At 43.8% G+C, this 23,265-nt stretch overlaps 1 protein-coding gene across 1 annotated transcript in view; it reads left to right on the top strand.

Annotated features, from left to right (window-relative positions):
- csmd2 (CUB and Sushi multiple domains 2) overlaps positions 1–23,265 on the top strand; it is an 807,040-nt gene that overhangs the window by 679,455 nt on the left and 104,320 nt on the right. The window contains exon 52 of the mRNA XM_085962435.1: positions 11,388–11,570. Coding sequence (XP_085818561.1) covers positions 11,388–11,570 — 183 coding nt within the window. The remainder of the gene's footprint in view (positions 1–11,387; positions 11,571–23,265) is intronic.

The following is a 23,265-nucleotide window of genomic DNA, read 5'->3' on the forward strand; positions in this document are numbered from 1 at the left end:
GTGGCGGCGGTAACCGTTAGCGCCCCGCGGCTGGCGATGATGTCATCGCCATGTGCAGTGCCCCGGCCACGGTCTTTGGTAGCGCCCCTTGACTTACCGCTATGTCCGACAGGGTCAGGGGGGCCTACCTGCGGCTGGGGCGGCGCTAATTAAAGGCGAGGTGCCGGGCGGCCATTTTTGCTGCTGGCCGCCTGCCAGCACCTGTCTCTGTTGCCGGCCCTGGCCTCCTGAGCACCCCCCCCACACCGCCTGTGGAGTGCCGACTGCGTTCCATGAGCCCGGTACTTCTCTTGAGTGCCGGGCTTTTTGCCGGCACTCCGATCCTGGTGGCCCAGCTGGGCCCCGGGTCGCGCTGCGCAAGGCTCTTGCCCTTCAAGAGCGCCGTGATAGTCCCTCGCAGTATCACAAGAGGGAGGCGGGGCGCTTCCAGTAGCACCCCACTTCCCTCTTGGGGGGCTACCGATGAATTTCGGCCGCGGGGGCGCAAATTTTTTCGGCGTAGCCCCCCGGCGCAGTTAGCGCTCCAAAGGGGGCGTGACTCAATTTTTCCCCCCAAGGTGAATAAATCTCAGGGATTGGATAAGATGCATTCGAGGATTTGTAACAGAATGTGTCTCAGTATCATTATACTTTCAAGGTCCTGCGTTCAAGACCAGATTAGATCATAAGCTCTTCCCTCTGTTGCCTCAATGTGACCACAGCATAAAGCTATCCTTAGCTTTCATCGAGAGCCACAGGACTGGCTGGTTTGTTAAATGGATGTGATTTACAACTGCAGAGAAATCCTGGACTGAGGTTCAGGTTCAGGCATGCTGTTGATAGGAAAGTCAAGGGAGCTGTAATTTGGATTTAATCAATATTGTACTTGACCTCTGAGTGCTTGGCATGAAGTCAAGAGGGACAATGTACTTTTCTCCAGCACTGACATCCTTCCCCTTTGATAGACACAACTCCCCTTTCCTCAAGAAAAAAATATCGCGGTTGACTTCTAACCCAGCCCAAATGAAGTGATGTCAGCAATAACAAGCCTATCACATATGTGCCACTGCTTCCATGTCAAATGGGAATCAGGCAGCAGATGGGAAGCCGCACACAGCTGCAATCTGGTCCTCTCGGGTGAACCTGCTACACAGTTAAAAAATAGTAATTTTTTAACTGATGTTATACTTTTTAATTGGCAGACTATTGCTGCTAGTAAAAGTCTGCCAATTAAGCCAACACCTAAAAACAAATTATCTGGTCATTATCACATTGCTGTTTGTGGGATCTTGCTGTGCGCACATTGGCTGCCACGTTTCCTACACTTCAACAGTACTCCATTGGTTGTTAAGCATTTGGGATGTCCTGAGGTCATGAAAGGTTCTATAGATATACAATTCTTCCTTTTTTTTCTTTCAGTATCCTTGTATTAACGATTCCACTGGCTGAATCACCAATTATGCTGTCCAGCTGCTTTCAGCAAACATCATTAAGTAAAACGTACAGGGAATGAATCTGTACGTGACCAGATGTTTCCTTCAAACAGCCCTTCCCAAGAACAATAGCACTCATTTAACTTGTGTGTACTGTGCATTTTCTAGATCTGTCCTTAATCCCATTTTAAGCTAACACTAATTTATAGTTTTCAATATAAATTCCAGTACTGAAATAATACTGTAGATATTTGCGAATGGGATTTTTTTTGGTCTGTTTATTAATGCAAGGATTAATGGCCTATGAAACAGACCACTTTTTGTACCCAGTCAGCATCAAACACTCCCAGGCATTGGACTCTCAAGAGGTAGATGAAAGCTCCCTTTATTTTGCATGAACAGTGTGACTTAGCCCCAAGATCAGGAACAGAAATGGCTTTTTCGGTTTCTCATGGGGCTTTTTTGGTTTCTCATGGGGCATTGTTGTGCTCTCTCTGAGTGGCTGGTATTTAGTGATAAATTATGGCTAATATTTTGGACTGTAATTGCACACTTTGGACGCAGCATTGAAACTGTCTAGACTTAACGTGGAGGCCTCACAGCCAGGACAGAGAGGAGACTAAGCTAGACTTGAACCCAGACTTCAGAGACAACAGGACAGAATTCTTAACCTACTGTACCACCCATTTTCTCTAACAAAATAGCCATCTGTAAATAAATATATAAAGGATCATACTTAGTGTATCAGATAACAAGTATAAAAATATGTTTCTTGTTAATGTTTTAAAGTTTGAATAGTTTTTTCTTGATGGAACACTTACTGAACAAAAGCAAGATGTTAAAGCATCATGTTTCCGTGATACGGGCTCATGGAAGATTCATGTTTTTATTTGTTGTGATTGTATTCTCTGCAGAGTAGTTTAGAATAATTGTTGTGAGTGGAGAAATAAATACAGGCATGTTGTGCATACTGATGGGGGTTTTTTCTATGTGCAATTATTAATCAAATATCTGAATTAATTCACGTTCTCATTTTAAACTGTGGAGATCTTAAAGCAAGACCTGAAGCAAAACTGTTAATAAAGGAACAGATTGCTCATAAATTAAGAAAGCCAGCCACAATATTCAGATTTTATTTTCTTCCCCTCCCACAGAGGCTTGAGTTTTTTTTTACTATTCCTATGTTGTATCAAATTTCCATGCTGCAGGACGAATCGTATCTTAACAGATTCGTCTCCATAATTTGGTGTTTTATTTTGCTTTGAGAATTTCTTATTCTGCCTACTTTTTCATTTCTTCCTTGCCCTCTGATGGACACCTACACCTTCCTGGTGCCGGGTTGCTCATGTCAAAGTGAACAGACTGCAAAATGTAACCAATATAAACTAAAAGAACAAATGGAAAGAATTTTTTTTCCCAGTCAGTTGGCTGTGTAACGTGCACAAACAGCCATCACCATACTCCGAATCAAGATACGGAGAAATCTGCACAGGTAAAGCTTATTTTAGAATAGCGCAGAGCCTGCATCTCTCCCTGTGGGAGTGCACGCTCCTTATTTTAAGTTCAGCAAGCTTAGGCACGAGTCAAGACTTAAGGACTTACAAGTTTCCACAGAAATACTGCTGTACTTTAACCCGCTAAAACCGTTCAACCTACCAGCATAAATATTGGTAAACCTCTCCCGCTGCTTATTCAGATGGGACCATTTTACCAACTAGGACTTTGGCTTTCAGGCTTATCTGGAGCCAAGAGGGAAGAATCCCAGCTCCCAGTAGCAGGTCTACACGTTAAGAATTCATAACTGCCATTAGTTATCACCACTGCCGTAATGTACTGCAGACCTGCCTGGCTTAGGTATTGGACATAACAACAGAAAACGCTGGAAAAACTCAGCAGGCCAGGGCAGCATCCGTGGAGAGAGAAACGGGATTAATGTTTCAGGTTGAAGACCCTTCGTCAGAACTTACTTCCCAAGTATCTAAATCCTTTTTAAGCACTAACCTTGACTGCATCTATGGCCTTCTGTATCCTACATTCTGACAACTCTATGGGGTCGATTTTCCCGAAGCTGTCGGGAAGAAGGCGGGAATACAACTTTCGGGTTTTAGACCCGCCTACTTTGACGTCTGGCCAATCCGCGTGATTTCCCCTTCATTGACCTTGTTGAGCCCGCCCAGCGGGCTCAGCAGGCCAATTAAGGGCCACCCGGCAACAGTGATGCACTATCAATTACTCATAAAAGACTGAGAGTTAAGAGAGTAACTAAAGGCTTTTATTAACAAAAGAATGAAGGTCTGCCTCGAGTGGTCGACCGGTCCAGAAATACAAAGGGCTGGGGAGCAGTCACCTTTATACTAGGACTTGTGGGAGGAGTCAGCCGAGGCATGTCCAGGCATGTACACAGTGGAATACAAACAGTGGTTTACCACAAACAGGTGATGTCACAGACTGCAATTTCATCTGTCAAGAGTTCTTGACAGATGAAATATCAGTGTTTCACAGCAGTCTGAGTTCTGACATGAGTCCTTCTGCATAGACTCAGTTAGAACTCACATCGGCACTCAAAGCTGAAGGCTGTCACTTTTCACAGATCGCAGCCGTTCAGCTTTAAGTTCCGGTTGAGTGATGCGCTCCCGACGGCTGCAGGAAGAAAGGCTGTTAAGGTAAGTACAGGTACGTAAAAGTTCTTTACACACTTTAAACACACCAAACACACTTACCTTTACACTCATGCACCCATCACTCACCTGAGCACCGACATTGCAACCCCTCCAACTCCTTCAACCCAACGGCCGGCCTGCTCTAACCTGGCGTGGTTTGGAACCGTCGGGAAACCTACACAAAACCCCTCAAAATAGGGATTAGACTAAAAACTGCCTGTTAACTACCTGTTAACAGGCAGTTAATTGGCACTAATCCCTTCCCACCTGGTTTCGGCGGGTCCCAGTGCGGGGCGGGTACCCACCACCCCTGAAAGTTGCGTGGAGCGGGGTTTTGGGCGGGATGATGTCGAGACCCCCAAATTTGGGATTTCCCCCCCCCCTCACACGCCTGAAACCCCGCCTGACGGCTCCACGAAAATCGACCCCTATGTGTTAAAATGTTTTTAGTGAGCTTAGCTCAAACTCGAAGATTATATACCTCTTTGTTTTGGATTCCCCTAAGGGTCTTCGACCTGAAATATTAACCTCGTTTCTCTCTCCACGGATGCTGCCCTGGCCTGCTGAGTTTTTCCAACATTTTCTGTTGTTATTTCGGATTTCCAGCATCCGCAGTATTTTGCTGTCGTATTAGGTATTGGACAATTGAGTCCACCAAGGAGGTTTGACTCAGTTCCAATCTTCCATTAACAGGCTTAGCATCCTGGAGCCATTTTGATTCTGCTTACCTCAAAAGGAGGAGAGTCACTAGTTAGTCTCATTCCCGACCTTCTGGGAATATTTTACAGCACCTGTCATTGCAAGTCATTGCAATTTCCTCATCGACTGTATGACAGCCATCTGCTTTCATGTAGGTAGAATATCCTATGCAGGACAGCTTGAGATGTTCCAGCACCCTCAATTCTCATAGATATCATTGACCAGGTATTTGACAGGCTCGATAGGAAATGACTCTTCCTGTTTGTAGGGGAATTCAAAACAAAGAGGTATAATCTTTGAATTTGAGCTAAGCTCACTAAAAACATTTTAACACATAGAGTTGTCAGAATGTAGGATACAGAAGGCCATAGATGCAGTCAAGTTATGTGCTTAAAAGGGATTTAGATACTTGGGAAGTAAGAGTAATGGGGATGCAGAGAAAAGATAGGGAACTGGGTTTGAAAAGATAGTGGGCCAGAATTAAATGCTAAAATCCCGAAGTTGCTCTCCAAGATGGGCCACTGCACTGTCAGCTTCATGAAAATGGCATCTCGTCATCTGGCTCATCGTTCAAATACATTGAATAGCATGAAGTTCCTGTATTTGCATGCTGGATACGGACTAAGCTCACCACATAAAGTTAGGGCTTGTCCTTTTCAGTCTAAATACCCTTGTTAATGGTGTGATAAGTCTTAATTAATGCCAAACAACCTCTCTGGCACTGAAAATTTACTTTTACAAGTGTGGATTCTCATTCCTTCAGCTTTTAATTGTTGTTGGAGATTTTTTTTTAATTGAAATAACTATTTTTACTTTTTCTTTCTGTCTCTTCTTTCTTTCTCTGTTAATCAAATCTTTCTTTCCCTCTCTTTTTATTTTGCTTTCTGTACCTGATTTGACATTGAAATCACTATTCTAACTTACACTTCCTGCTTCAGACTATGTTGTTCATTAATGATTCTTCAATCTGATTGTTTAAGGAGACACACAGTTGCTTGCCCTGTTCATAAAAGTCCCAGATACTCTGTAGAGGGCGCCATTCATTCACTGCTTGCAGTAAATTCTGGCCCAGTGCTTTTACGCTTAACAAAATGGTGGAGCAGGCTAAAAGGGCACAAGCGGGCTACTGTTGTTCCTATGTTTCCATAGCAACTTGCAAGGGGACAAAAGAAAATCAGTTACTTTTGTTTGTGTAAAGAAGAATACTGCATTAGTAAATTCCCAGGTAATCTACTGTGATTATAGCCTGTCATGAATCTTTATTATTTTGCAGTAATTATGTCCTAGTAGATAAGTATACCCTTCTGATACTATCAATTAGTCTTTGTTTTAACCATCATTTCTAAAATGTAGCAGTTGATATACTTAGCAACTTGCCTTGATCACACCAGCAGAACAATTAAATATTTTTTTTAAATAAAATTGTTGTGGCATATCTTTGATGAGTTAAAATGGGGGGAGTGGTTCTATTGACATTATGAAATAGAACCCAATTCCCTCCTGGAGTGAATTGCATAACATTATAATGGGCTGTAATTTGCTGTCAAAATAGCAGTAAGGCTAATGGCTCTCGTCATTATTTATGCGCAAATGGTACAGCAACTTCAGGCCGGGGTAGACGCGTGGTTAAACTCAACTATCCAAAAGTTGCTGTCCGAGTTACGCCGCTCCACCGTTAACTTCGCAAAAATGGCAACTCGCCGTCTGGCTCATCATTGAAATGCATTGAATGGCATGAAATTGCTGTATTTGCATGGGACATGTGAACTAAACTCACCACAGAAAATTCATTCTTGTCCATTTCAGTCTAAGTACCCTTTTACCTGTAATTGCACGGAATGCACAGCACAGAAACAGGCCATTTGGCCCAGCTGGTCTATGCCAGTGTTTATTCTCCACGAGCCTCCTCCCACCCTACTTCATCTCACCCTCTCAGCATATCCTTCTATTCCTTTCCCCCTCATGCACTTAGCTAGCCTCCCCTTAAATGCATCTGTGCAGATTCTCCTGAATTCCTTATTGGATTTATTACTGACCTGATAAGTGTTAATTACTGCCAGCCAACCACTCTGGCACTGAAAATTAACTATTACAAGTGTGATGCCTCATTCCTTTTTTACTTTTACTTTTGATTTCTGTCTCGGTTTTCTCTCTCTTAATCCAAGCTTGCTTTCTTTCCCTCTCTTTATTTCTCTTTCTGTACCTGATTTGATGTTGAATTCACCCACTCTAATTTACACTTTCCTTCTCAGTCCTTCCGCTGTTAATTTCACAGTCCTTAATCGGATTGGTTAAGGAGATACACAGTTGCTTAGCCTGTTCACTCGGGTCCCAGATGCCTGGTTTCCCTCGCTGCGACGTTATCGGCTCGCACTTTCAGCAACTTGCCACACAAAAGATTTGAAAACCTAAACATGCAAGGGCAAGTCTAACTAATGGAAGACACTGAAAATTATTGCCCAATATATATATTGGGGAGAAGTTTCCGCTAGTTTTGTGCCCAGATTCCACCACAATCGGCCAAACCAGCGCAAAAGATCGGGGAATTTAAAACATAGGTGAGGTATGCCCCAAACCACTTACACTCGTGTCTTTTACGCTGATTCAAGATTCAATTCGCCTGAATCCGGCCCTTCCCACAAAACCACCGTAACCTAACCAGCGCAATTTCAAGCGCATTTTGGACGCAATTTCCCGAATACACCCAAACCGAAAACTTTACCCCGTTGTCCATCTTGTTTATCTTAATAAACCCATAGTAATTATTTTACAGCCATTAATCCTTCAAGGTGGAGACATTCATTTAATCAACTACGCTGGACATCCCGTCAGCAAATGAAACAAATCAAAGACTGAACTATCCTATGAGGTTTATTGTGTATATTTCATATCTATATCTTCTGACAAATCTAGGGTAGGGCACAAGCTCTATTGAAAGCTTTTATGTAAATACTTCCAATGGGGATTCCAAAGTTAAATGTCAATACCTCCCCATTAAACTTACCTCTAACTATTAACTGTCATGCCACTCGGTGACGTCTGATAGTAATTCCACTATTAAATAAGGTTTACTGGCCTGCCGTGTCAATATGCGATGCTGGATTATCTTTTCCCCACAAATCACTCCAAATGCTTTCTGAAAAAAATTTCAACTGCCATTTTTTTCTCAGTAATTGAAATTTCTAATGTCCAAAATAAGGTTTTAAATAAAATTGATTGTTTTTTAAATTCTACAATAACATGATTAAATTTACCCTTTGGATTACCTTTTAATACCATCATTGATGTTTTTACTTCAAGGCTTCAGCCTCTTCCAAACATCTGAGCTTCAACTGGATATTTGTTACCTCACCCCAGTTAGAGCATTCTGACTGTGCAGTTTGTAGAATATCCCAGCATGTAATTTGTGCATTGACAGAGATGGTTGAATAGAAGGTTGTATCCTGTGAGGATTTGGGACATTTTTTTTGGTTTTTTCAAAAGACTTTGCAAGAAACTGCAGCTTGAGTTTTCAAAGCTTTTGTTTTAGGCAAATTATTAATGTATGTAATTTTTAAAATATTCATTCCTAGGATGTGGCTGTCACTGGCAAGGCCAGCATTTATTGCCCATCCCTAATTGCTCTTGAGAAGGTGGTGGTGAGCTGCCTTCTTGAACCGCTGCAGTCCGTGAGGGGACAATGTATTGACAATTGTGCTTTTCTGTTACTGACAAACAGCACTTGTGAAATGCAATACGTATTTGTAGCACCAATCGCTTTGCTTTTCTTTTCTAACTATCTTTGTTGATATAAAAATACTGGGAAACTGTAAACAATGAATTTTTCAATGTTTTATGAGGTAATTTTGTTCGTGGAAATTTCCATTGATTAAAGACTGAGTCAGCAAACTCACTAATCACAGAAATCACAGAAACCCCACAGTGCAGATAGAGGCCATTTCGGCCCATCGAGCCTGCACCGACACATATCCCACCCGATCCCCGTAACCCCTACACCAACACATATCCCACCCTATCCCCGTAACCCCACATATTTAATCCCCCTAACACTAAGGGTCAATTTATCATAGCCAATCAACCTAACCCGCACATCTTTGGACTGTGGGAGGAAACCGGAGCACCCGGAGGAAACCCACGCAAACACGGGGAGAATGTGCAAACTCCACACAGACAGTCGCCCGAGGCCAGATTCGAACCCAGGTCCCTGGTGCTGTGAGGCAACAGTGCTAACCACTATAGTGCATTAAATCTTCTACTTCTGCAATCCTGGCACACATTGGAAGTGTATATTAGGAAATTGCACACCCACAGCCTGTGATGTTCTATCCATTAATTATAAGTAGAAGAATATTTATGCTTAAAAGCTCAACTAAGTGTAGGAGTCTACTGACAAGGTGGAAAATGGTGGGAGGTATACCAGAGGATGGAAAAGGGGCTGTGGATAGGTTGTGGGAGAAAGCTAACCAGTGGGAGCACAGTGGGAAAGATATAGTTCAGGCCTGATGGTTCAAAAGAGGCCAGTGGCAGTATGGGTCCCATTCTCCTGCGCCTCTACCCTCATTGGGCTGTTACATATTCTCCCCCATACTATCAGGTCCCAGCAACTCTAAATAGTAACAAATTTGCCACCCAAATGCTGCAAAATTCCTCCTCAGTTCTGCTTTATCTGTAAGACTTGAAAGTGTTGTACCTTGTCACAGATGCAAAGTATATGCCATGTGTGCACTTGATTGGCTTAACTATCATATTAATAAAACTGAACAGGTCCAAAACATAGTAGTGGTACATAGGAACAGGAGTAGGCCATTCAGCCCCTCCAGCCTGTTCTGCATTCATTTAGGTCATGGCTGATCTGTATCTTGACTCCATTTACTCACCGTTGTTCCGTAACCCTTAATACCTGTACACATGCCGAACAAAAATCTCTCAATCTCCATTTTGAAATTTTCAATTGGCCTAACCTCAACAGATTTTTGGTGAACAGTGAACAAATAGCGAGCAGAAATGGAAATGCACCATTGAAGAAGTGCTGAGGAAGTACAGTCAATAATCAATCAGCAGTCAAGAAACAGCTACCAATAGAACAACTAATAAGGAAGAGAGGGGGAACCGAAATAACCATTCCAAATTTGTTTTAGAAATGCTTTTGGCTGCCATTTTGTTTTGTCAACAGTGCAGTAATATCACAAACACAAAATTTGTACATAGTTGCCTTTTCTGTGTTTGAAATCGTTCCAATATTTCCCACCAGAGGCCAGCCCCTCTTTCTAGCACCCTGCGTTTGACTTCATGGGACATTCCACAGCTATTGCTTTGTCCGCTATCAGCTAACCTGAAGGAAGAAAGTCAATCAGATAACTGGCAACACCTCCCACAATACAACAACAACAACTTGCATTTATATCACACCTTTAACATAGTAAAACATCCCAAGGCACTTCACAGGACCGTTATCAAATAAAATTTGACACTGAGCCACATAAAGAAGATGACCAAAAGCTTGGTCAAAGAGGTAGGTTTTAAGAAGCGTCTTAAAGGAGGAGTAAGAGGTCGAGAGATGTAGAGATTTAGGGAGAGAATTCCAGAGCTTAGGGCCTCAGCAGCTGAAGGCATGGCTGCCAATGGAGGAGTGATTAAGATTGTGGATCCACAAGAGGCCAGAATGTCCTAATCTCACTCTATGCAAGCGCTCTAGGGACTACAGAAATCAGTTTAAAGCTGCTTCTATTCAGAATAATAGGATGTTGTTCTTTGGTGAGGCCACACATGTCAGATGTGTGGGAGGCGTGGGGGGCGCGGGTGGGGGCTAGCTGGCCGGGTGGAGCTCACATTACATGCAAAGATTTTTTTTCAGTTGACAGATAGACTAGCCATTCAGAGAGTGTACCAGGACTGTTTGTAAGTGACAGCCCTTCCCTACGCTAGTCTGGCAATGGAAAAGCCCGACAGCACTAAAACCTAAATGAGCTATTGTTAGGATAAATGAATACTTTGAAGGTAGCTGTGATTTTTGATCTGTAACAAATAGCAAAACATAGTAAAGCGTGAACGTTTTAACTCTATCTTGGGTGACATTAATAGGAAAAACAATGTAAGTAACTACATACAAGGGGTTGTAACATATAATAATGTAAACATGTTGTATGTTATATTGAAACAAACCTGCAACCCTCATCAGCTCCATTCCAGCTTCCGCATTAGAAATCTGTCGAGTCACTAAACTGTGTAGCTCCAGTTGCCAGATAGCAGAAAACTGACCCTTTTCCAACCCTGCTTCAATTTATACCTTGTCCAGTTCCCACTTCACCCAACTGCTCCACTCTCCAGCCCATGGCCCCATTCACCTGTGAACAGCACCGTGGGAGAACTATTGGTATATATTAGAATTATTAGGAGTGATTTCAAACATGTGATCTCATCTCTCTACAATTCATCTATTCTCAATATTCTAGTGTATACTTTTAAAAAGGTCTTAAAATGGGGCTATTGCTATCACTTTGATCCATAAACTATAATTCTGATTATTTTTTAACTGACAATGAAGGTGTGATCTGATCATCCTATGTTTGAGAAGGAATTCTGAGTTATGATGTTTGTGTGCTCCTTTGCATTGCAGGTGACAGTCTAGGATTTTGTGGTGACCCAGGAATCCCAGCACATGGCATTCAGCTGGGCAATGATTTCCGGGTGAAGAACATGGTTCGATTCACCTGCGAAGCTGGCTATGCACTTAGAGGATCTTCAGAACGTGTCTGTCAACCAGATGGGATCTGGAGTGGGATCCAGCCAGAGTGCCAAGGTACACGCTTCACTGGGCATTAGAACAGAACAGCCAAGGGACAGAAATACTTGCTTAGTAACTCGTGATATCTCAGATGAAATCGTTCTAACAAGCTATTGAGCAAATAGTGCATACTTAAAAGGTTTTTTGAGCTATTTAATAAATAGCCAAATTTTTTCAAGTTAGTTTCACACTTTATAAAGGGGTGTTGTCCTGCTAATTGCCTTGAAAGCCAATTAATCTCGTTAATAGTTTATGGACAGTACAGCCTCTTCCTATTACTAATTAAATACTAAGCAGTGCATTAGTTACAACAGACTGATGCTGTATGTAATGCTTCACTGGAGTTGGTGTTAACTTAGATTTAAAAATAGTTTTCAGTAGTTTATTCATGGCTATAGCACAATGAAAATGTAACACACTAAAGTTTCTTTTTCACAGTATATGATATTATCCAAATAGCCCAAATGTGTTAGTCTTATAACACTCGTGTAACACCATATTTTATCTGTGTCAGACTTTGGTACATTAGGTTCAGCTATATTTTTCAGTATTCCATTACCAGAATAAGGAGATGATTATAAAAAATCTACTTTCTTTCACAAACAAGAATTTATCTGACAAGAATTTCTTGTGTTTGTGTAATTTATGGTGAGATTATTTGCACTATGATTATTGAGGGATGGTTAAAGAGAGTTTGATCAAAGGTATTGTCTTAAAGGGACTAATTAAAGCTATGGCTAAAAGGGTTGATTAACTATATATTTAATCAGTCCCTCTTTAACAAATCCTTCAAAGATGAGCTGATTAAAGATATGGCTAAAGCGGTACTGATTAAAGTATGGTTAACGAGGGCTGTTCACCAAAGAGTGGCTGATTAAAAGGACGGTTAAAGAGAGACTGATTAAAGAGATGATTTCAGTATGATGAATTAATATGAATCCCGGCCCTGTAATCTGATCATTAATTGTTTTTCATATTACTGGTCTCATTAGAGGAGTTAAATTGGAAGATATCCTGCAGCAGATTTAATGTTACATTTGATGAATGTGTTTAATTTCAGCTCTAGTATGCTTAGGTTATGAAAAATAATGGACAGTGGAAATTACCTGAACCCTAATGGACCTCTTCAGAATTGGTCGAGATTATGTTGCTGAATAAGAGTTGCAGATTACACACTTCATCCTAGCACTCTTAACCATCATCCTTCTAATGCAAAGAAGGGATGACCATTTCCTCTTTTCATTCTAACACTGGGTAGTATGAATGCATTATTAGTGAAACCTTTCTGAGATAGTTTCAAATACCTTGTATAAATGATTGTCTGGAACACCTGCATACATGTCAGTAATGCAATATAAAATATATTCATTGGTGGATTGAGCATATTTTTTGATGTAATCAAAATGTATACAATCTCTTTGGAACCCTGCTGTAGGAATACTATACATGCTACTGTGTTGCTGATTTGTCAATGTACAAGCCAAGTATTGGAGTGGTATGTGGAGATGCACAGATTTGGGAGGTCTCTGTGTCCTTGCATGTGGAAGTTGCGGGGGGCGGTGCGGAGGTGGTAGGGGAAGGAAGAGATAGACTGAATTCAAGAGAAATAATGGGAAAATAGGAAAGCAATAAATGAAATACAAGATTCAAGATTCAAGATCATTTTATTGCCATATGTAACTAGTACAATGGAATGCTTACTCCCCACTCACTCCCATAATACAAGCATATAAATATAAAAGCAAAAAATAAAAACAAGTATAAATAAAAGCAATAAGCAAATAAGCAGAAAGTATAGCAATAACAGTCCAAGTTGCAGGATATGATGAATAGTGCAAAAAAGCCTCAATTACCACTGGAAATAATAGTAATGTAACATGATAAATATATGGTAATATAAGTATAATATATATATTTACATAAACATATAACTATAATATGTGGGGTTAGCAGTTCAGTAGGCGCACTGCCTGTGGATAGAAACTGTTCTTAAACCTGCTGGTCCTGGTTCGGATGCTGCAGTACCGACGTCCGGACCGCAGGAGGGAGAACAGTTTGTGCCCAGGGTGATTGGGGTCCTGGATGATGGAGCGGGCCTTGTTCCGGCACCTGGTCTGGAAGATCTCCTCGATGGACGGAAGTGCACACCCGATGATCTTTTCTGCCGTATTCACAACTCTCTGGATGGCTTTCTTGTTCTGTGCAGTGGTGTTACCATACCACACATTGACACCACTCGTCAGGACACTATGGTGCCGCGGTAAAAGTTCACAAGCCACTGTGTGCTTATGCCGCATAGTCTCCCAATAAAAGTGCAACCAGTACAGTGAAAGACAGAGACAATAAATGGGGAGCATGTTTACTTTGTTAAGGAGTGAGGTACACACTAAGCTGAGTATCATATGGAATGATGCTAGTTTAGCTCATTGGATAGGCAGATAAAAGATGTGAAACTTGCTACCACAGGGAGTAGTTGAGGCAAATAGCTTAGATGCATTGAAGGAGAAGCTAGATTAAGCATACGAGGGAGAAAGGAATAGAAGGATATGTTGATGGGGTTAGATGAAGAAGGGTGGGAGGAGGCTTATGTGGCACATAAATACCGGCATGGACCAATTGGGCTGAATGGCCTGTTTCTGTGCTGTAACTACTTTGTCATACTTTAAGGCATTCAGGAACAGGCTTCATCGTTGGCTGACAGGAGTTAATTTTGTTATATGCATAGGGAATAACTAGGATCCAAAGTGATGAGCCTCATTATTGCTCAATATCAGTCAAGCTTGTAATTAAAAAAAAATACAAGTACAGCAGTTATTTTTAAAAATTCATCATCATGGCATGGACATCACTGGCAAAGCCGGCATTTATTGTCTGTCCCTAGCTGCCCTGAGTAGGTGGGGGTGGGCCTTCTTGAATTGCTGCAGTCCGTGTGGTGAAGGTGCTTTTGTTAGGTAGGATTTTGACACAGCAACGATGAAGGATTACGCCAAGCCAGGATGGTGTGTAACTTGGAAGGAAACTTGGAGGTAATAGTGTTCCCATGCACCTGCTGCCCTTATCCTTCTAGATGGTGGAGGTCGTGGGTTTGGAAGGCGCTGCCGAAGTAGCCTTGGTGTGTTTCTGCATTGCACCTTATAGATAGTACACACAGAGCCATGGTATGGTGGTGGTGGAAGAAGTGGCTGTTTAGTCTAGTGGATGAAGTGCTGATCAAGTGGACTGCTTCATCCTGGATGGTGTTGAGCTTTTTGAGCTGTATCAGGCAAGTAGAGAGTATTCCATCATATGCCTGACTTGTGCCTTGTAGGTGGTGGAGAGTCTTTGGGGAGTCGGGAGGTGAGCAACTCGCCGCAGAATACCCAGCCTCTGACTTGCTCTAGTAGCCACAGTATTTCCGTGGTTGATCCAACTGATTTTCTGGTCAATGGATATTGATGGTGGGGGATTTGGCAATGGTAATGCTATTGAATGTCAAATGGTGGTGGTTAGGCTCTTTCTTGTTGGAGATGATCACTGCTTGGCACTTGTGTGGCGTGAATGGTACTTGCCACTTGGACAACGTTCAGGTTTGGGTTGTTAAGTCTTGCTGCATGCGGGCATGGACTGCTTCATTTACTGAGGAGTTGTGAATGGAGCTGAACACTTGTACAGTCATCAGCAAACATCCCCACTTCTGACCTTATGATGGAGGGTAGGTCATTGATGAAGAAACTGAAGATGGCTGATCCTACATCACAAACAGTGGTAACTCATATGAAATCCATCTTTGCCTGCTGTAGAATACAAGAAGTAAATTAAGTTAATTGCCTATAATTGTTGGCAGAAAACTTTGTGAAATCCCACAAGGAATGTGAGTTTAATCACTTTACAAATAGTCCTAAATACCAACATAGTCCTAAATTACAACTTCATGGGAATACTATGGTTTTAAATGGTTCAGGGAAATGTACAAATATGAGTGAAACCGTGTCCCTATTATTTCCTTTTAAGTGTGTGTTTAGGCGCTATATTTCATAGGCATACTCTAAACAATGCCAGCAGAGGGATTTTTGCGCAAGTGGGTATGGTCCAGTTTGGGAAGGTATGTAGTTGCATAGTTTTCATAGCCAAACTAGAAACTATAAAACACCTGAAATACATATAAAGGAATTCTTACAAGATCTCCTGTACTTGAGTCAATTTCTAGAAGAACCCATAATGCCTCCATTTTGTTATTAATTGTTATTTGTTAACATTTGAGCAAATCAAACAAGACCTGTATGATTCCAGGGGAACAGGAAAAAGGTGACCCTTTTGGCGTTTCCTTTAAGAAAACAAATCACATACCTGATTTGATACTAAGTTCACTGCAACAAAAGTCTTACTTTACAGGTTCACTTTTCACCTGAAATAGAAATTGAGCAGTTACATTTTATTGCTGAATATAAAGCTTTCTTTCCTGCACTCTCTTGTGTACAAGTTTTGATCCCTCTTTCAGCTGAATCTACTTCTATTCGACAGAATAATCAAACAAAGCTCTAAAGATTAGTAATACAAAATACTGTGGCAGCTGGAAATCTGAAATAAAAGTAGAAAATACTGGAAGTACTCCACAGGTCAGGCTTCCCCACCTTGAGGAAGTTCTGCTCTTCTCTCCGACGGGATTTCCGTTTGTCTCTTTTACCTTGTTCACCTTCATTGCTCTCTCTTTCCCTTCTTGTGCCTTTACTTGTCCCATTACCACCCTCTTTTGCCTTGCACCGTCATCCCTTTTGTGATTTAATCTCTTCTGCCTTCCACCCTATCACAGACCTTCCCTTCTGGTCTATCTTCCCCCCACCTTTTCCCTGCCTCTCGACTTACTTAAAACCTGTTACGTCTCTAACTTTTTCCAGTTCTGACGAAAGGTCATCGACCTGAAACGTTAATTCTGTTTTTCGCTCCACAGTTGCTGCCTGACCTGCTGAGTATTTCCAGCATTTTCTGTTTATTATTACTAAAGAATAGTAAAAGAAGTAGGTAGCAGCCTGCCCTTTCAGCTCTGGGACCCAGGTTGAATCCCATCCTGATTAATGGGATTAAAGTTGCTCACTGTGGCAGTACCAATCTGACATGAAATAAACTCATCAGTCTCAAACTAATTCTAGTGAGTCTGCATTATTTATTGCATATTACTCTGTCCACCATCCAAATCTTGCTGAACTGAGGAATTAAAAATACAACTTTACTGTTCTATGCCTCATGGCATTACTCATGGGGGAAAAAAGGATATAAGCTTATAATAAGAGTTGAAGTTATAAATTCGCACAAATTTCAACATCAGCTGTAATGAGGAACCTGTTATAAAATGTATTAAATATTTGAGGGGAAAAATTCAGTTGATTTGTGCCCTAAGGGGCGCAAAGCAACGATTCAGTGGGAGGTTAGCGGCGGCGGTATCTGTTAGTGCCCCGTGGCGCTGTGCCTCCGGCGATGATGTCATCACCGTGCGCAGCACCCCGCTTGCGCCCCGGCTGCGATCTTTGGTAACGCCCCATGACTTACCGCTGGACGATATGTCCGACAGGGTCGGGGGGGCCTACGTGCGGCCGGGGCGGTGCAAATTAAAGAGGAGGTGCCAGGTGGCTATTTTTGTTGCTCGTTGCCTGCCAGCACCTGCCTCCTTTGCCATCCCCAGGCTTCTGTGCAGCCCCCCGCCCTCCCACGGGGTGCCGGCTGCGCTCCGTCAAGAGGAGTGCCAGGCTCTTTTACCGCCACTCCAATCCCTAATAATCCCCTTTAATAAGGGGAGGAAGACCTGCAGTACCGCGGCGCAACGTGCCGCACTGCATGGCGCTGTGGGATGTAGCACAGTGATATTCACTCGCAGCGCACCAAGAGGGAGGCGGGGCATTTCCAGTAGTGCCCCGCCTCCTTCTTGGGGCGCTACCAGTGAACTTTGGGCACGGGGCCGCTAATTTTTTCGGGGTGCTAAAAGTAGCGCCCCCTGCGAAATTAACACTTCAAAGGGGGCGCGACCCAATTTTGCCCCCATAGATATTTTTATATGGCTAACTTAATTAAATGCATTGCATAAGTAAGTTAATTAATTAATAAATGCTGTAATCAATTTAATATTCATTAAATATAGTCAGTAAATTCATTAAGCTAAAATTTGTAGATGGGCAGCACTTCCCAAACCCATGACCTCCACCACCTAGAAGACCAAGGGCAGCAGGTGCACAGAAACACTACCACCTCCAAGTCACACACCATCCTGACTTGAACATATGTAGCCGTTCCTTCATCATCCTTGGGTCAAAATCCTGGAACTCCCAACTTAACAGCATTGTGGGAACACAGTTCCCACCACCTAAAACGTCCACATTTAAAACGCGCAGTAACTGTCATCAGCCATAAAGCGATAGCCATTAGCCAACTGCATCAACTTCAGTTTCAAAGTTGCTGTTTATAGCCCCTTAAGTACTCCATTTATTTTGGGCAGAAACAGCTGTGCTTACTCACCAATTCACACCTCGCAGTCTTGATCTACAACAATCATGTTATATTCTTGGGAATTACACAAATTTTCAGGGTCATGAGCAACAGAATGTATTTCATTTCTCTTCTGATTTGTGAGCAGAGCAATGTGAGGAATGCCGATGCTGAGAAACTGACAACTTCTCCATTCATTTTTTGTATTCATTATGTTTATTGGGCATTCCCAAGTGAGGTGTCGGGAGGGGGAGGGTGGAGGGAGTGGGGAGCGTTTGCAGTTCATTTCAGTTCATCTATGGCGTTTAGCAAACCAGCTGTTTGCATATCTTTGGGTCTCGGTTGATAACCTGTCGGCCTCGTAGCCAGAGTCGGCGGCAGCGGCAGCAGCTGATTGTATTTCCAACACATGCTCGCTCAGGTGCATTGGCAGATGGGACTCATCTGCTATTGGTTTGGCTGAATGCTCACTCCTGCTCTGCAGCCACAGCTCCTGTTTCACTTCGGATCGGAGATTCAAGTAACAGGTGACCAGGTGGAGGCACAGAAAGATCCCACAGTTGTTGTACCGTTCCCTGCAATTGCAGGTTGTAGGAAGCTCTTTCTCATAGTTTAATAACTTTCCCTCGAAACTTTCCTTTGCCATTTTTAAAAGCACTACTCCAGAAAATAAAAGTCTTTGGGGGGAAAAATTTGGTTGCTTTGCGCCTCCCGTTAGCGCCCTAAGAGCGTGCTAATGTAGCGCAAAGCAACTAACACCCGGGCGCGGCGCCACCAACGCCCCCCGCGAAATTCAGCGGGAGGTTAGCGGTGGCACTAACCGTTAGTGCCCCGCGGTGCTGCACCGCTGCCGATGATGTCATTGCCGTGCGCAGCGCCCCGGCCACAATCTTTGGTAGCGCCCCTCGACCTACCACTGGACGCTATGTCCAACGGGGTCAGGGGGGCCTACCTGCGACCAGGGCGGCGCTATTTGAAGGCGAAGTGCCGGGCGGCCATTTTTGCTGCTGGCCGCCTGCCAGCACCTGCCTCTGCTGCCGTCCCCGGCCTCCTTACCCTCACCCCCGCAGGCTGCCGGCTGTGCTCCATGTGCCAGACACTTCTCTTGAGTGCCGGGCTCTTTTGTCAACACTCTCGATCCCCGGGTCCCCAGCTGGGCCCCGGGTCGCGCTGCGCAAGGCCCCTCACCTTTAAGAAGGGGAGGAAGGCCTGCAATACTGCGGCGCGACGTGCCGCAGCGCATGGTGCTGCGGCACATAGCACCGCAATATTCCCTCGCAGCACCTCAAGAGGGAGGCGGGGCACTTCCAGTAGCGCCCCGCTCCCCACTTGGGGTGCTGCCTCTCAATTTCCGTTGCGGGGGCACTAATTTTTCTGGGGCGCTAAAAGTAGCGCCCTGGCAAATTTAGCCCCCCAAAGGGGGTGCAACTCAATTTTTCGCTCTTTCTTTTCTTTATCTTACAGCACCATATTCAATTGGCCTTTGTTTATACCAGCCATTACGTTTCGCGGGAAAATCGCGTTCGCCCAAACGCGCCCACTATAAGATGTTGGGACAAGTTCAAGAAGAAGGCCCACCAATATCTCTTCAAGGGAAACTAGGGATTGGCAATAAATGCTGGCCTTGCCAGCGACACCCATATCCCGAGAATGAGTAAAAGAAACAGTTTTAATGTGATTTCTATATAAGGTGAGCAATCCTCCATCAGCCAATCTGTAACTCGTTTCAATTCAAAGAAGTCAATTCAAATCATCTGCCACTGATGCTTTGGCAGAACAGAAACAATCTTGAGGAGAGCTAAGTTTGTTCTCCCTTCTGCACATTTAGAACAATTCTTGACTGCTTATTCAAGCTGCTTGTTTAAGCCTATCAACTTGCAAAGCTTCTTTTCTGCATTTTCTGATCCCCCAGAGCCCTGCCTTATTCTCTCCAACATCTGAGAGTGTAATGATGTAGGAGCAAAATACTGCGGATGCTGGAAATCCGAAATAACAACAGAAAATGCTGGAAAAACTCAGCAGGCCAGGCAGCATCCGTGGAGAGAGAAATAGAGTCAACGGGGTCGATTTTCGTGGAGCCGTCAGGCGGGGTTTCAGGCGTGTGGGGGGGGGAAATCCCGATTTCGGGGGTCCCGATACCATCCCGCCCAAAACCCCGCTCCACACAACTTTCAGAGGCAGCGGGTACCCGCCCCGCACTGGGACCCGCCGACCCCAGGCGGGAAGGGATTAGTGCCAATTAACTGCCTGTTAACAGGTAGTTAACAGGCAGTTTTTAGCCTAACCCCTATTTTGAGGGGTTTCGTGTGGGTTTCCCGACAGCTCCAAACCACGCCAGGTTAGAGCAGGCGGGCCGTCGGGTTGAAGGAGTTGGAGGGGTCGCGATGTCGGCGCTCAGGTGAGTGATGGGTGCATGAGTGCAAAGGTAAGTGTGTTAGGTGTGTCTAAAGTGTGTAAAGAACTTTTACTTACCTGTACTTACCTTCACAGCCTTTCTTCCTGTAGCCGTCGGGAGCCCATCACTCAGTCGGCAGTTAAAGCTGAACAGCTGCGATCTGTGAAAAGTGACAGCCTTCAGCTTTGAGTGCTGCTGAGAGTTCTAACTGAGTCTGTGCAGAAGGACTCATGTCAGAACTCAGACTGTCAGTGTTTCACAGCTTCAAACAGCTGTGAAACACTGATATTTCATCTGTCAAGAACTCTTGACAGATGAAATTGCAGTCTGTGACGTCATCTGTTGCTGGGTGGCCCTTAATTGGCCTGCTGAGCCCGCTGGGCGGGCTCAACAAGGTCAATCAAGGGAAAATCGCATGGATTGGCCAGAAGTCGATGTAGGCGGGTCTAAAACCCGAAAGTTGTAGTCCCGTCTTCTTCCCGACAGCTTCGGGAAAATCGACCCCTACATTTCAGGACGAAGGGTTTTGACCTGAAACGTTGACTCTATTTCTCCCTCCATGGATGGTGCCTGGCCTGCTGAGTTTTTCCAGCGTTTTCTGTTGTTATTTCGGAACTATTGATTCTCCTTCCACGGCCTAGTGTGGTCTCAGTTTGCTCTCCAGCTTTGATTCTTTTGGCCATCCCTGCATAAATTCTTCCTTACTCAGCATACAGATCTTGTCTTCTTGAAGCAAGATTTTATTGACTGCAGCTGATTTCCTGTGGCTGAAATACTTTGCAAAATCCCATCCACGTATGCCTTTGTCTCTGCCTGAAAGCTTTGATCTGTTTTGGGAAAACCACCCCCCCTGCCGAGCTGGAGCTTATGTCAGTGTATCTGCTGATTAATATGTATGAATTCTTATACAGAAATCTCACGACACGGGTGAAACCATTGTATTCTGGGAGGTAATTCATCAATATTGTTATGGCCCAGAGTGGTGTTAATAGTTTATGATCCATCTCAATATAGAAAGATTTTCCAATGAGATATTTGTAAAAACCCTTACACCCCCCAATTAATAGCAAGAACTTCTTTTTCCATATGAGTGCCTCTTTCATCTGTGTTATGAGGCATGTGCTACTTGTAGTATATGTGGGTAGAACAAATGAAGGGCAGAGACATGATGGGGTCGATTTTCGTGGAGCCATCAGGTGGGGTTTCAGGCATGTGGGGGGGGGGGAAATCCGGAATTCGGGGGTCCCGACACCATCCCACCCAAAACCCCGCTCCACGCAACTTTCAGAGGCGGCGGGTCCCCGCCCCGCACTGGGACCCGCCGAAACCAGGCAGGAAGGGATTAGTGCCAATTAACTGCCTGTTAACAGGTAGTTAACAGGCAGTTTTTAGCCTAATCCCTATTTTGAGGGGTTTCGTGTGGGATTCCCAACGGCTCCAAACCACGCCAGGTTAGAGCAGGCGGGCCGTCGCGTTGAAGGAGTTGGAGGGGTCGAGATGTCAGTGTTCAGGTGAGTGATGGGTGCGTGAGTGCAAAGGTAAGTGTGTTTGGTGTGTCTAAAGTGTGTAAAGAACTTTTACTTACCTGTACTTACCTTAACAGCCTTTCTTCCTGTAGCCGTCGGGAGCCCATCACTCAACCGGTACTTAAAGCTGAACGGCTGTGATCTGTGAAAAGTGACAGCCTTCAGCTTTGAGTGCTGGTGTGAGTTCTAACTGAGTCTGTGGAGAAGGACTCATGCTAGAGCTCAGACTGTCAGTGTTTCACAGCTTCAAACAGCTGTGAAACACTGATATTTCATCTGTCAAGAACTCTTGTCTGTGACGTCACCTGTTGCCGGGTGGCCCTTAATTGGCCTGCTGAGCCCGCTGGGCGGGCTCAACAAGGTCAATCAAGGGAAAATCGCGCGGATTGGCCGGACATCGAAGTAGGCGGGTCTAAAACCCGAAAGTTGTAGTCCCGCCTTCTTCCCGACAGCTTCAGGAAAATCGACCCCGATGAGTTGCTAGTCAATGTGCTTGCTTTACTAGGCCAGAGCGAACTGAGCATGCTCATATTAAACCATGTGATAAACCATGTGATAATACATTATACTACTGAAAACTATTGCTGGGATTCTCTCCAAGGCCCAAGGGTCTCTCCATAGCCCAAAGCACGTAGGTCAGGAATTATCCTGGTGGCATTTCTCTGTACCTTCCCTAGAGGCAGAATGTCTTTCTTGAGGTGGGGACAAAATGATACACAATATTTCTGGATGAGATCTCACCAGAGCAATATATTATTGTGCCCCTAGTCTTATACTAAATAGTCCAAGCATTACAACCCAGGACTCTGTTTGCTTGGCTTCAGCCACCTGACACTGTGCTTGAACCTTTAGGGTGCTCCCAAGTCACTCCCGAGTGTCTCTCCCTTTATGTCCGATTAACCTATACACACCCATGTTATACTCTATCCCTACATTTTGTGCACCTATGTGCACAACTGCACATTTTTCTACAGTGAAAGATATTGCTCATCATGGGCCCATTTCCCCAGTCAATCTTCTCTTTTCACTTATGCATCTGTGATATGATTCCAAGAATATCCAGGCGATCTCCTAAACATAACTTCTATAGTAGAGAGAGTTAATTGTTACTGTGAACAGGTATTACTACCACGAGGCTGCCTTCTCCTCCCAACCAAACTAGAATGCCAAAGATCAGCTCCATGGGATGCCAAGTGTTTGGCATCCTTCAGTAAACTGTAAGCCAACAGGCCCATCTGTAAGAAGAAATCAATGATAATTCTAACTAAATTTAAAAAAAAATCTCTACAACAGATTGATTATCTGCTCCACTGCAGTTGTAAACAATGTACATTCC

This window comes from Somniosus microcephalus, chromosome 20, assembly GCF_052327205.1.
Source record: "Somniosus microcephalus isolate GS21.2 chromosome 20, FLI_Smic_1.0, whole genome shotgun sequence".
NCBI lineage: Eukaryota > Metazoa > Chordata > Chondrichthyes > Squaliformes > Somniosidae > Somniosus > Somniosus microcephalus.